Consider the following 13,611-nt stretch of genomic DNA (forward strand, 5'->3'; position numbering starts at 1 on the left):
CTCACTAGGTTGTCAAAAAAAACTGCTTCGGAGATGGATGCTACATGCTACATGTCACTGGAGGTCCTATCAGAGGAGAAGAGAAGAATTTCCTGGAAAAAGGAGAATTATTCTAAAAAAGGGGCTGCTGACTCCATAATGAGGTTTCAGCAGAGTCTCTGTTGGAGAGTTTATGATTCAAAATGCTCTCAAATGACATGTCAGAGATATATTGGGTTAACCATTCAGCCTTAGTCTCTGGAGGAGCAGTAGTAACGGAAATGAGATTTGATTTGGTCTGAGGGCTCCAGATAAAGCACCCATAACAAATGGTCAGGTGAGTAAAGTTTTCCCAGCATTCGTCTATATGAGTAATCCCTGCGGAAACATCCAAACCCTGGGGAAGGCAAGATCCATAGAACGGGGAAGGTGATTTGAGACGTGCCCGTTGGGAAGGACTTTCTAGAGAAGAGCCAAGCTGTCAAAGCGCTCTAGAAGCAAAAGCATCTTGTCCTGAAAGTTGCTCTGCCTTTGAAGGAGTTCGGGCTAGAGTTAAGTTTACTTTCTTAAAACAGATAATGCAAGATGGAACTGCACCCCAGTATGGAAGCCCCTCATAATGCTGTAAACTACTTCCAGGGCTGAATTCTCCTATCACTCCAGGGCTTCAAAAAGTCAATCTTGAGAAGTGCCTGATGCTGTTGGCTCTTCAGGGACAAATTTTGTCCAGGGCAATGTTTAAAGAAGGAGGGAGCAACAAGGAGAACCAGAAGACGGCTATTATGATGCATCAGAATTTTTAATGTGAGTAACATTTGCAGTACACAGTTACATGAAAAATACGAGAGCAGAATGAACATATTTTCAGTTTTTCAAGAAGGCCTGCGACCGATCACCAACCTCAATGGGATGTATTTCACACACCATTTTTTTTGTTTTTGTTGCAGCTGTAGAGGTTGACAAGTCCCCTCTGCAACCATTTTAAGCGACTTTTATTACCCCAGTCAGTGAGAAGGGAGACAAAGCAAAACAGAAGCAGAGGACTACGCAGCTTCTCAATCAAACATCTGCCACAGAGAAGGTCAAAGCGAGACGTTAAAGATAGGTATTGATGGGAAGGATAGAACAGATAGGGTCCAATTATCCTTCACAGCATGCCTTCTTTTTCCCATTCTCAAGGGACATAAACTAATACTAAATGTAGCTGATGCCTGTCTTAAGGCCCCTATTTCCTTTAAATTGCGGAGTTAGTCTAAACAGCTTGCGTGTAATTCAGAATGGGTCCGTATGTAAATAAAAGAATCAGCACATGGTTGGCAAAGCCTTGGCAGAAAGAATCACAAAGCATAACAGTAGAAATGCAGCATGGCTATCAGACCAAGGTGCTGGGCACACACAGCTCCCACTGAGTTCAACTGGAGCAATGTTTGCACAGCACTTCTGAAAGCCATGCCCGAAAGATCAGGCGTGAATCTGTATCTTGCTGTTCATTTCCTGGTTCTTCCTTGTTCAACAAATATTCCTGATAGGTTTAACATGGCCCACAGTTTCCACTGAGGTACCTATGGCAAGATACCCCGGAACCACACAATCCCCCATAACCATAACCGCCCAGGTAACCACCTAATCCCCCATAACCACCTAATCCCCCATAACCATAATGGCCGCCGTAACCACCGTATCCCCCTAAACCGTACAATCCTCCGTAAAGACCTCCATAGCCGAATCCCCCAAGACCGAATGAGCCCCCGAAACCGGGTCCGACCACAGGTGCTCCTACAGCTCCCACTCCACTGTGCTGAGGGAAATTGCTCATAATTGGTCCTGGGAGGGTTACGACAACCGGTGAGGGTCTGATCACCACTTCGGAGTCCTGGCACTGCCTAACGCACGGCTCGTTGCATGTGCCAGTGACTGGACAGGGCCGAGCCACCCCGCATTCTGGATAGCACAGGCTGGAGAAAGTCATCTTTCTGGGATGGAGGTAAACCTGAAACACACAACTAGAGTAAAGAGAAGGTACACGTGCCGGTGGAAGAAAGGCTTCAAAGCTCGGTTACAATTGTAGTGAGGTCTGCATGGGGCCCGGGAGAGAGAAGGGGAGTGGACTTAGTCTCTATGTGTGTGGCCATGTATTTGTTCCTATTTTCTCTTTCTACGCTTCTTCTCCACTCGCACTAAACTTCCCTCCCAGCTGGCCTCTTTGAGCTCCTATCAATAACATTGGGAATCATCCCTCAAAAAAAATCACAATGAATAAAAGCAAGATTCAGTCTTAAATAAAAATAGCCCCTACTGTCACATCTCTAGAGTCTGAAAGTGAATGAGTCTAATTGGACTTACCAAGTTCACCGTTGAGATGAAGTCCGGAGAAGTGATTAGAAGAGCCTTGAGTTGTGAGCGCTTTTATACAGTTCCCAGGACTTTCTGGAGAATCTTTTTGAAGGAGGTCCTAATTAGTTACCAAACAAACTTGATTACCTTGTAAGTCCTGTTTGGATGGAGCTGTTTTTCTCATGGTTTGTGATTATTGCACTAATCTCAGCCTCAGAGGGTGTGACATGCACGTTGCACTCTTCATCTTTCTTTCATCTTAAAATTGTATAGGCCAACTACATTCCTCATGGCATTCCACTGACTTTTTTGTGGCTGCAATGAGAATAAATGTCAAGGTGATTCTGAGCCGCATCAATAGCACAACTGGCTCAGATGGAAGGAACCCAGCTTGGTCCTTTCAGTTCATACTGGTCGTGGCCAGGGGCATTGGGTCGTTCACTGTAAACCTGCTAAGAACGAGGGAGCCATTTTTGTGCATTTTCACCAGCTCCATCCCAAGCGGATCACGTCCAGTTCCCTTTGAAATCAATGGGAATCATTCCATTTCCTCCAGCATGTTTCATGTCAGGACCTTAAATCTGAAATTCACCCCTTGGCAGGGGTATAGTAAAATGCCCTATCAATAATTTTAGTCCCACTTTAAACTTTCAAAGTGGATCTTAGCAGGGACCTAAGTGGAGCATGGGCCTTTGTGATGGCCGTCTGCCCCGGGATGAATCTTACCCTATGGTGAGTAAAACTTTACCTAACATTAGATCTCCACTTGTGTCACTAATGGTGTCACAAAGGGCGGCCTAGGACAGATTTGCTCACGGGTCATGGTAGAGACGTTGGCAACTTGGTGGTGGTGGTGACTTTCAGCCTTAACATGATTACTGTCTATGTTTGATAGGCCTAGAAAAAGAGGAACATTGAGATAATATAAGAACTATGGACCACCAAATGAAATTAATAGGCAGCAGGTTTAAAACAAATACAAGGAAGTTCTTCTTCACACAGCGCACAGTCAACTAGTGGAACTCCTTGCCTGAGGAGGTTGTGAAGCCTAGGATTATAACAGGGATTAAAAGAGAACTGAATAAATCCATGGAGGTTAAGTCCATTAATGGCGGTTAGCCAGGACAGGTAAGGAATGGTGTCCCTAGCCTCTGTCTGTCAGAGGATGGAGATGGATGGCAGGAGAGAGATCACTTGATCATTGCCCGTTGGTTCACTCCCTCTGGGGCACCTGGCATTGGCCACTGTCGGCAGACAGGATACTGGGCTGGATGGACCTTTGGTTTGACCCAGTACGGCCGTTCTTATGTTCTAAGGTCACCCAGGGGCCAACTGCAGAAACCAAAATACAGCTCAATCCTTTTGACTCCTCCTAGCACAGGCTGAGCTCTAGGTCGATCCCTGTTACACTGTGTTACAAGACAAGGTTAGTAACATGTCTGGTTACAAAATGTTTGCATCCTTGGATCTCAGCAACAACAATGAAAAACTGGCTAATGTTGTGATCCACTTGAGCTGTCCTTAGACACCTCTACCCTGCTATAACGCGACCCGATATGACAAGAATTCGGATATAACGCGGTAAAGGAGCACTCGGGGGGGGGGGGGTAGCTGTGCACTCCAGCGGATCAAAGCAAGTTTGATATAACGCGGTTTCCTCTATAATGCGGTAAGATTTTTTGGCTCCTGAGGACAGCGTTATATCGGCGTAGAGGTGTATGCGGGCCGAGGATAATACTTCTCCAAAGGAATTACATGTCTGTCAATTTCTAACTTTTCCATGCGTGTGGTAGCATTGGAAATCTCAGTATAGAATTCAAGCATCCAAAATTTACTTAAAGTCATAGCAACCATTGAGATAAAGTCACCAAGTGCCCCGTGTGTACTCCTTTGTCTTTCCTTGGAGACACATCTCTCTAATGGGTCAGAATAAAGCAATGATAATCAATTCTTTCAGGTTTGTGAAACGAGGCACTGGGTAGGTTCTCTCTTTCACATTGCCTTCTTGATACACGAGGATAATAATGGTCCTAAGGAATTACAGCTGTGTAAATTTCAAATTTCTTCATCTGCAGAATAGGAATAAAAATGTCAATATTAAATTCAAATGGGAAAAATTTTGGTACCAAAGAATTTAAATCTGCTCAAGTGTAAATACCCATCACTGAGCCAAGACCTTCAAAAATAAAGGGAGTTAAAATGCATTGCAAGACTCTCCATGATTGATCATTGTTCACACTTAGGTTAGAAGATGTTTCACTCAAAAAGTTCCCCAAAAAATCAGTAGAACAAAACTTCAGAATGGGCCTATGTAGGAGTTACTCTCCAGTTAGTGATGTATTTGGAAGCCATGAAATATAAGTGTCCAGCGGGGTTCAGGAGATACAGGTTAGTGTTTGGCAAGAGTAGTCCCAACTATTGGGGTTTATTTCTCACCCTGCCAATCACTCCCTGTGTGATCTTCACCTGAATGTGCCTCTTTTTACCTTCGTGTCAAACAGGTATAATTATAGGTTTCAGAGTAGCAGCTGTGTTAGTCTGTATCCGCAAAAAGAAGAACAGGAGGACTTGTGGCACCTTAGAGACTAACAAATTTATTAGAGCATAAGCTTTCGTGGACTACAGCCCACTTCTTCGGATGCATATAGAGCTTATGCTCTAATAAATTTGTTAGTCTCTAAGGTGCCACAAGTCCTCCTGTTCTTCTTTTTGAGGTATAATTATAACTTTCATGGTGGATTCTCTGAGGCTTCCTCTGATCTAAGCACCTCAAAGCACTTTATAATCATTCATTAAGTTTTATGTGGCCAAAGAGGTGTATTATTATAGTCGTAATATTTTTTTACTGGAATTAGATGCTCCAATGTTGAAGATTAGATTCAGTTTAAAAATGCCTGTCAAGGTCTCAGATGTGATTCCATTGCTCAGTTCATGACTCCTAGCCTCTGAAATTGGGGCTCTTTGATTTTCGTTGAATGAACCTTTGCATTTCCCTTATATATGTAACCCCTTTGGGGTTTACAGAGCATGGCCCCTTTAAATCTTTTTCCTAGGAGGGAGGGGGAGAGTGAGAAAAAAGAAGGGAAACTCCAGGGGGTGGGTCCGGAGCTCCGTGGGAGAGAGAGCAGCAGCCCGCAGGCCCAGAGCTGCATGGGGCTGTGAGTACTGGGGCTAGTGACTCTGCATTGGGAACAAGGAGGGAGGTTGCTAGCCAGTTAAGTGGGCAGGTGGTCGCTCTGTGTGGCTTTGCAGAGAGCGGCAGAAGAGGGCACCAGAGGGGTTTTTGGGGAAAGTTCACTGGCGCCGAAGATGACCTGGACAAACCCAAGACTCACCAATGGACTGGAACTTTGCTCAGGACTCCTGACTTCTGTGTGCAGACACATTGCTCAGTGTCTGCCCTTCCAGCCTGTGCTACCACTGGGCCTGTGGGGCCTTGGCTTGGATGTAACCCTGTTCTACTGCTGTCCCTATATTTCCCCTTGTTGTATTTCTCCTCTTATCCCTCTGTAAATTAATATCTCCCTTTGTTATATCGATTGTACTTTTCCTGTGGGTGGGTGTGTTCACCCTGGGGGGGCTGGAACAGGTGCCCCTGGGGTGGAAGGGATTTCTCCCGCTGCATTCCTGCGCACGCCTTCTCTTGGCCAAGGCTGCCTGCAGAACAGACTCCATCTTGGCCACGAGGGTGCTAAAGTTACATATATATTTCAGGTTTCAGGGTAGCAGCCGTGTTAGTCTGTATCCTCAAAAAGAACAGGAGTACTTGTGGCACCTTAGAGACTAACAAATTTATTAGAGCATAAGCTTTCGTGGGCTACAACCCACTTCTTCGGATGCATATATTTCAAAGTTTAAAGGTAGACGCTAAGCAAGTTTAAAGCAGAACAGTTCCATCAACTTCAGATTGATGGAAAGCACTTTACCCAACCTGGGTGAGAGAAAACTTTGTTTGCAGTGTATCTTTCTGTGCATACTCTCTACCTCCACCCATTGCTGCTCAGATCTAATATACAGTGAAACCAAAGGGAACCATCAGCTATTGCATCTCTACGCATGAGCAGCTGGAGCGAAAGGCTTCAGGACCAGATTGTATTTACATTCACACTTAATCTACCTAGGTATCCAGCAAACAGAGCTGTGTTGCCCAAGTGATAGATTTTGGTTGGGGTTGGGTTACAAAGCACTTGAATGTGGGGGTGGGGGGTGGGGAATGAAATGTTGTTCTTAGTGTCTGAGTAAAGGGCAGTAGAACTGTACTTAGCCTGTGCTGATTGAGGGCATCAAGAGAGAGGGTGGGGACCTGTCCCTCTCCACTGTTTAAAGACAGAGCTGATTAGGCTCCCTAGATAGTCTTTTGTTCTGTTAAGTGAGCACTGCAGCTGAAATCACTGATAATCAGGTCTAAGTGCTTAGTCCTGCTGTGGGACAGTGTTTCTGTGGAAGAGACGGCCCAGACTGCACTAGCAGGGAGGTTCCCCCCGTGAGAGCTCAGCTGAAATCACTGAGAGCTGAGTGGAACCTCAAGAGACCAACTCGCAGAGGTCACAATGGCAGGTGGCAGCAGAAGGTGACTGCGCAGGGACACTGGCAACAGAGCAATGGAGTGAACGGTGGCACAACAAACAGCAGTGGCCAGAGCGAACAGTGAGCAGCTGGAGGAACGAGCAAGGTGCTTTCTTGCCCCCACCTGGGAGGTGTGCTCACATGAAAGCACCTATAAACTCTGAGTCTCCACTGACCGGTGAGTGGGGTGCGGTGGAGGGAAAAGTGAGGGACACGTTAAATAAACATTTGTTGGTTGGACTATATTTTAGTGACTTTTCTCCAGAATGCTAGATTTGTTACTGGGATGGAAACTTCTATAAATAAGTTTCCTAGTAGGCCAAGATTTTTAAAATGCATTATTTGCCAAGGTTATCTCACATCGTTGCTATCTTGAGAGCAGTGCAAACACCAAGTTGGCACATCTCACTGCCCTTGGTAACAGCTATTCAGGAGTGTTAGTGTGTTAGTGATGATAATGTTGTTTTCAGGCCTGTATATTTGCCTGAGATAGAATTTTGGGTCTTTTTTGCTCATTTGATTATTGATATTTTTTATATTCTTTCCAATATAAGTCAGCAAAGAACAAAGACACTGTGTGTTACTTCTGCCCACAAGCAGATGGCGGGGGGAAGAGATAGAGCTAACCTGTTGCTGGTGATGGTGGGAGTGTATATGAGTGTACACTTGAAGGACAGTCCCACCTCAAACTCCTCTCCCGAGATAAGGTCAAGCAACCAGTTTAGAGTAGGAGGGGGGTCCTCAACTAGTGTAAATCAGTCCAGTTCCATAGACTTCAGTGATATTCTGTGCCCTACAATTGAGGGACGGCATTTTATGCTGTTGAGGTTAGAATGTCCCGGCGAGGCTTCTTTTTGCACTTTAAAATCATTCTAATTCTGGCTGAAAAACTTTGGCGCAGAAGGGGCTTGCAGAATGCCCTAGCTTGATCAGACTTGCAATTAATCCAGTCTCATCCCACAGCAATCTGACAGTTGAAGAAGTTCTCCTTAACTCTGTCAGTCTTGTGCTTTTCCCTTTTCTTTATTAGCTGAAGTTTCTCACATGACACAATTCTCTTGGCTGCTCATGGGTGGAGATGCCATAGCTGATGTTTCCCATTGATTTCACTGTATGTTAGATCTGAGCAGCTCTGGGTGGAGGTGCAGAAAGGTTTTCTCTCACCCAGGTTGGGTAAAGTGCCTTCCTTCAATTTGAAGTTGATGGAACTGTTCTCCTTTCCACTGGTTCAGCACCTACCCTTCAATTTTAAAATAGATATAAACGGGAAATGCAAAGGTCCATTTGAATGAAAATCAAAGAGCCCCCATTTCAGAGGCTAGGACTCATGAACTGAGCACTGGAGTGACATCTAAGACCTTGACATGCATTTTTAAAGTGAAGCCAATCTTCACTATTGGAACATCTAATCCTAGTAAACAGTTTCTACTATTATAATAATACACCTCTTTGGCCATATAAAACATGATGTGTGTTTGTGAAGTGCTTTGAAATGCTTAGATCAGAGGACTCTTCAGATGATCCACCCTGCATATTACATGGGGGTAAGCAGAAGTACATTTAGGTGAAGGTGAGACAGGGAGCGATTGGCAGAGTCAAAAAAGAACCCCAATGGTTGGGACTACTCATGCCGAACACTAACCTGTATCTCCTGAACCTCATGAGGAGTCCGGTAGCACATTAAAGACTAACAGATTTATCTGCGCATAAGCCTTCCTGGGTAAAACCCCCCACTTCTTCAGATGCATCATCTAACACGCCCACCCCTCTAATACATTACATTACATGGCTTCCAAATAAATCACTAACCTGAGAGTAACTCTTAGAGAGGCTCATTCTGGATTTTTTACATTTTGTTTTCATAGTTTTTTGGGGAACTTTGGGGTGAAACATCTTCTCATGTAAGAGTGAACAACAATCAACCACCTAAAGTCTTGCCATGCACTTTAATTCCCTTTGTTTGAAGATTTAGCCTCAGTGGTGGGTATTACACTTGAGCAGACGTACATTGTCTTATCCCAACATTTTTTTCCATTTGAATTCAGTATTAAGATTTTTATTCCTACCCGACAAATAAACAAGCTTGAAATGTACACACGTGTAATTCCGTTGGCAATATTACAGAGATAACCTACCCTGAGCCTCGTTTCACCAACCTGGAAGAATTCATTACCATTGCGTAAGATTAAAGGAAGATCCTTCTGGCCTCTTCCCTGGATATGGAACCCACTCTTGGGGATATCTTTTACATTCTAAACAACATTGTGGTTCAGGCAGGAATGTTTTCTGCAATATGCCCTATGGTTAGTCCGACTTTATGTCAAATCTCATCACACAGCCGTCTCCTCCTGCCCCAAGAATGAGTTATTTTCATTTCTCCTCAGCTTCTTGCGGGGCTCAGTCAGCTGCATTGTCTTACAAGGTTTCAGATTCTTGCCTGCTCATGGATGGAGAGATGGTTTCTGATGGAGTACAGATTCCAAAACTTAACTTAAACCTTATCTACAAAAGGATTGAATCTTTTCACTCACCACCATCCCTACTTTGACCCGTGAGCAAATCTGTCCTAGGCAGCCCCTTGTGACAACATTAGTGACACAAGTGGAGGTCCAATGTTAGTTGAAGTTTTACTCACCATTGGGAGAAATTCACCTCTGGACAGACAGACATCACATTTAGGTGGCTGCTTAGCTCCAGTTTGAAAGTTTAAAGTGGGACTAAAATTATTCATAGGGCATTTTACTATACCCCTGCCAACAGGGGAATTTCAAATTTAAGGTCCTGACAGGAAACATGCTCGAGGAAATGGAATGATTCAAAGGGAATTGGACCCAATAGGGATGGAGATAGTGAGAATGCAGAAAAATGGCTCTCTCCTTCCTAGCAGGTTTACACTGAACGACACAATGCCAATGGCCTCAACCAGTATGTATTGAAAGAACCAAACTGGATTCCTTCCATCAGAGCCAGTTGTGCTACTGATGCGGCTCAGAATCACCTTGACATTCATTCTCACTGCAGCCACAAAAAAGGCAGTGGAATGACATGAGGAATGCAGTTGGCCCATACAATTTAAAGATGAAAGAAAGATGAAGGGTGGAACGTACATGTCATGCCCTCTGAGGCTGAGATAGGCCCAATAATCAAAACCCCTGAGGAAAACAGCTGCATCCAAAGGAAGACATAGCAAGGCAATCAAGTTTGTTTGGCAACTAATTAGGATCTCCACCACAAACTGCGTCACAGATCCTCCAGGCAGTCCTAGGAACTGTATAAAAGTGCTAACGAGTGAAGGCTTATCTAATCACTTCTCCAGACTTCATCTCCTCGGTGAACTCGGTAAGTCGAATTAGACTCAATCGCTTTTGAACTCTAGAGAGGTGACAGTAGGTTTATTTTCATTTAAGACTGAAACTTGCTTTTACTCGTGATTTTTTCTGAGGGATTTATGCTCTTCCATAATGAACTTGTATAGCTATTTAGTTGCAGGCACTGGTGGATTCATGGGAAACATATTTTCTATTATCTGGAAAAAGAATTAGGGCATTTAAATCTTTTCATCTTAAGAAGTGGGTATTCAGCCACGAATGCTCATGCTCCTATACATCTGTTAGTCTATAAGGTGCCACAGGACTCTTTGCTAAATCTTTTCAGTAACTACAGAAAGTCATTAAACCACATTTCACTTATCTGAATTATTAATACATTTCCCAGGTTAGTAGAGAAAGGGCCAGTTCAGTGGACTTCTACTTTATCCTCAAGTAGCTGTTACTCCTCACTATTGGAGACAAGAGAATGGATGAAGCTGACAAGTGGTGTGCTCCAATCTAGCAATTCCTAGGTTCTTCTGAGCAGAAATACCCATTGAAAGTGCTTCTCCTCAGATGGTGTAATTTCGTGTTGCTCCATGGAAGTCAGTGGACCTGAACCCGTTTTATCCCAGCTAAGGCGCTTGTCCTCAGTGATTTCTATGGAGAAAAGTAAAGTTTTCTGTTTATTCATCAGCAAGTATTGATGACTCCCTAGGTTTGGCAAACCAATGAACCACACTCTGACACTGGACTCAACTGGTTTGCATGCAGAGCTTAAATCCCCAAACAAAAGGAAGTGATGACCATGATGTTTTTCAGACAATGTTATTGATAGGAGCTCAAAGGGGCCAGTTGGGAGGGAAGTTTAGTGTGAGTGGAGAAGAGGCTTAGAAAGAGAAAATAGGAACAAATACATGGCCACACACATAGAGACTAAGTTTACGCCCCCCGACTCTCTCAGGCTCCATTCAGACCTCACTACAATTGTAGTTGAGATGAAGCCTTCCTTGCCCCGGCCCGTGTACCTTCCCTTTACTCTAGTCCCTGTTGTGTGTTTCAGGTTTACCTCCATCGCAGAAAGATGACTTTCTCCAGCCTGTGCTATCCAGAATGCGGGGTGGCTCGACCATGTCCAGTCACTGGCACCTGCAACGAGCCGTGCGTTAGGCAGTGCCAGGACTCCGAAGTGGTGATCAGACCCTCACCGGTGGTCGTCACCCTCCCAGGACCTATTCTTAGCAATTTCCCTCAGCACAGCGCAGTGGGAGCTGTAGGAGCACCTGTGGTCGGAGCTGGTTTCGGGGGCTCATTCGGTCATGGGGGATACGGCTATGGAGGCCTTTACGGAGGATTGTACGGTTTAGGGGGATATGGTGGTTACGGCGGCCATTACGGTTATGGGGGATTATGGGGCCATGGGGGATACTGCGGTTACCCAGGTCTTTATGGTTACGGGGGATTATGGGGATACGGGGGATATGGCCGTAGGTATCTCGGTGGACGCTGTGGGACATGCTAAACCCAGCAGGAACATCCGTGGAAGAAGGAAGAACCAGGAAACGAACAGCAAGATACAGATTCACCCCTGATCTTTGGGCATGGCTTTCAGAAGTGCTGTGCAAACATGGCTCCCGTTGAACTCAGTGGGAGCTGTGTGTGCGCAGCACCTTGGTCTGATAGCCATGCTGCATTTCTACTGTTACGCTTTATGACTCTTTCTGCCAAGGCTTTGCCAACCGTGTTCTGTTTCTCTTATTCACATGTGGACTCATTCTGAATTACACTCAGGCTGTTTACACTAACCCCACAGTGTAAAGGAAACAGGGACCTTAAGATGGATATCAGTTACATTTATTATTAGTTTAAGTCCCTTTAGAGGGGAAAAAGAGAGCTTGGTGTCAAGGAGAATTAGACCCCACATGTTCTAACCTTTCCATCAATACATACCGTTAGCGCCTCACTTTGATCTTTGCTACGGCCGACGTATAGGGAGAAGTTTCATAGTTCTCTGCTTTTATTTGGTTTTGTCTCATTTCCCACCAACTGGGGTAAAACAAGGAACTTCAAATGGTTGTAAAGGGGACTCGTTTGTCAACCTCTGCAGCTGCAACAAAGCAAAGAGAACATCATGTCTGAAATACACCCCACTGAGGCCTGCAATTGGTCATGGCCCTTCTAGTAACACTGGAAATACATTCTTTCTGCTCTGTAGTATTTCTCCTCTAACTCTGTACTGCCAATTTCAATTGCATTAAAAACTCTGCTGCATCCTAATATTGGTCTTCTGGTTCTCCTTGTTCCTCCCTCCTTGTTTAAAAATGGCCTTGGACAAAATTCCTCCCTGTGGAGCCGGCAGCATGGGACACTGCCCCAACCCCCTCCCACACTCTGATCAGCTCGGCCTCAGCCCATAGCCCGCACCTGCTCCCGCACCCCAAATCTCTACCCCATCCCCGTGAAAGTGAGTGACGGTAAGGGAAAGCGAGTGACGAAGGGACGGGGGATGGAGTGAGCGGAGTGGGGCGTCAAGGAAGGAGCAGGCTGACGGTGGGGCCTTGGGGTAGGGGCTGGGGCGGGGCAACAGTATTAGGGTTTGTGTGACTGGACAGTTGGCAACACTATCTGGAGCCCTGTGACCAAACCAAACCCCATTTCCATCACTACCCCTCTGTGACGGGTTGGATCACAGAAACCCCCTTGGGAGCTGCCACCCGATGTGCAACGACTACCCCTGCTTCTGTTTTCCCTGCCAGCTCAGGACTCCAGCACCCTGTCTTGCTGAGCCAGACACTCCCGTCTGGCTCCAGACACAGATCCAGTGTCTGAATCTCCTGTCCCACAGCTGCAAGTTACCTGAAAACGCTTGTCTTTATCACTCAGATGCTCAACTCCCAATGGGGTCTAAACCCAGATAAATCCGTTTTACCCTGCATAAAGCGTATACAGGGCAAACTCATAAATTGTTCTCCCTCTATAACACTGATAGAGAGATATGCACAGCTGTTTGCTCCCCCAGGTATTAATACATACTCTGAGTAAATTACTAAATAGAAAGTGATTTTATTAAATACAGACAGTAGGATTTAAGTGGTTCAAAGTAGTAACAGACAGAACAAAGTAAGTCACCAAGCAAAATAAAATAAAATGCGCAAATCTATGCCTAATCAAACTGAATACAGATAATTTCCTCACCAGTTCCAGAGTGCTCCCTTTTACAGGCTAATCTCCTTTTAGCCTGGGTCCAGCAATCACTCACACCCCCTGTAGTTACTGTCCTTTGTTTCAGTCTCCTTCAAGTATCCTGGGGGGGGGGGGTGGCGAGGCTCCTTCTTTAGCCAGCTGAAGACCAAATGGAGGGGTCTCCCACGGGTTTAAATAGACTCTCTCTTGTGGGTGGAGACCCCCCTCCTCCCTCCTATGC

General features: G+C 45.2%; 2 protein-coding genes across 2 annotated transcripts; one reads left to right on the top strand and one right to left on the bottom strand.

Moving 5' to 3' along the window:
- Positions 1-759: 759 nt before the first annotated feature.
- LOC135983759 (claw keratin-like) lies at positions 760-2,378 on the bottom strand. The gene is made up of 2 exons (XM_065597023.1): positions 2,323-2,378; positions 760-1,969 (listed from the first exon to the last, which is right to left on the bottom strand). The coding sequence occupies exon 2, from the start codon at positions 1,946-1,948 to the stop codon at positions 1,511-1,513; it is 438 nt and encodes a 145-aa protein (XP_065453095.1). The 5' UTR covers positions 1,949-1,969; positions 2,323-2,378; the 3' UTR covers positions 760-1,510.
- A 619-nt stretch (positions 2,379-2,997) lies between these two features.
- Positions 2,998-11,709, top strand: LOC112061460 (claw keratin-like). Its single transcript, XM_065581113.1, has 2 exons — positions 2,998-3,045; positions 11,251-11,709. Exons 1-2 carry the CDS (start codon positions 2,998-3,000, stop codon positions 11,707-11,709), a joined length of 507 nt encoding a protein of 168 aa, XP_065437185.1.
- Positions 11,710-13,611: the final 1,902 nt, after the last annotated feature.

Source organism: Chrysemys picta, chromosome 1 (assembly GCF_011386835.1).
Source record: "Chrysemys picta bellii isolate R12L10 chromosome 1, ASM1138683v2, whole genome shotgun sequence".
Classification (NCBI taxonomy): Eukaryota; Metazoa; Chordata; order Testudines; family Emydidae; genus Chrysemys; species Chrysemys picta.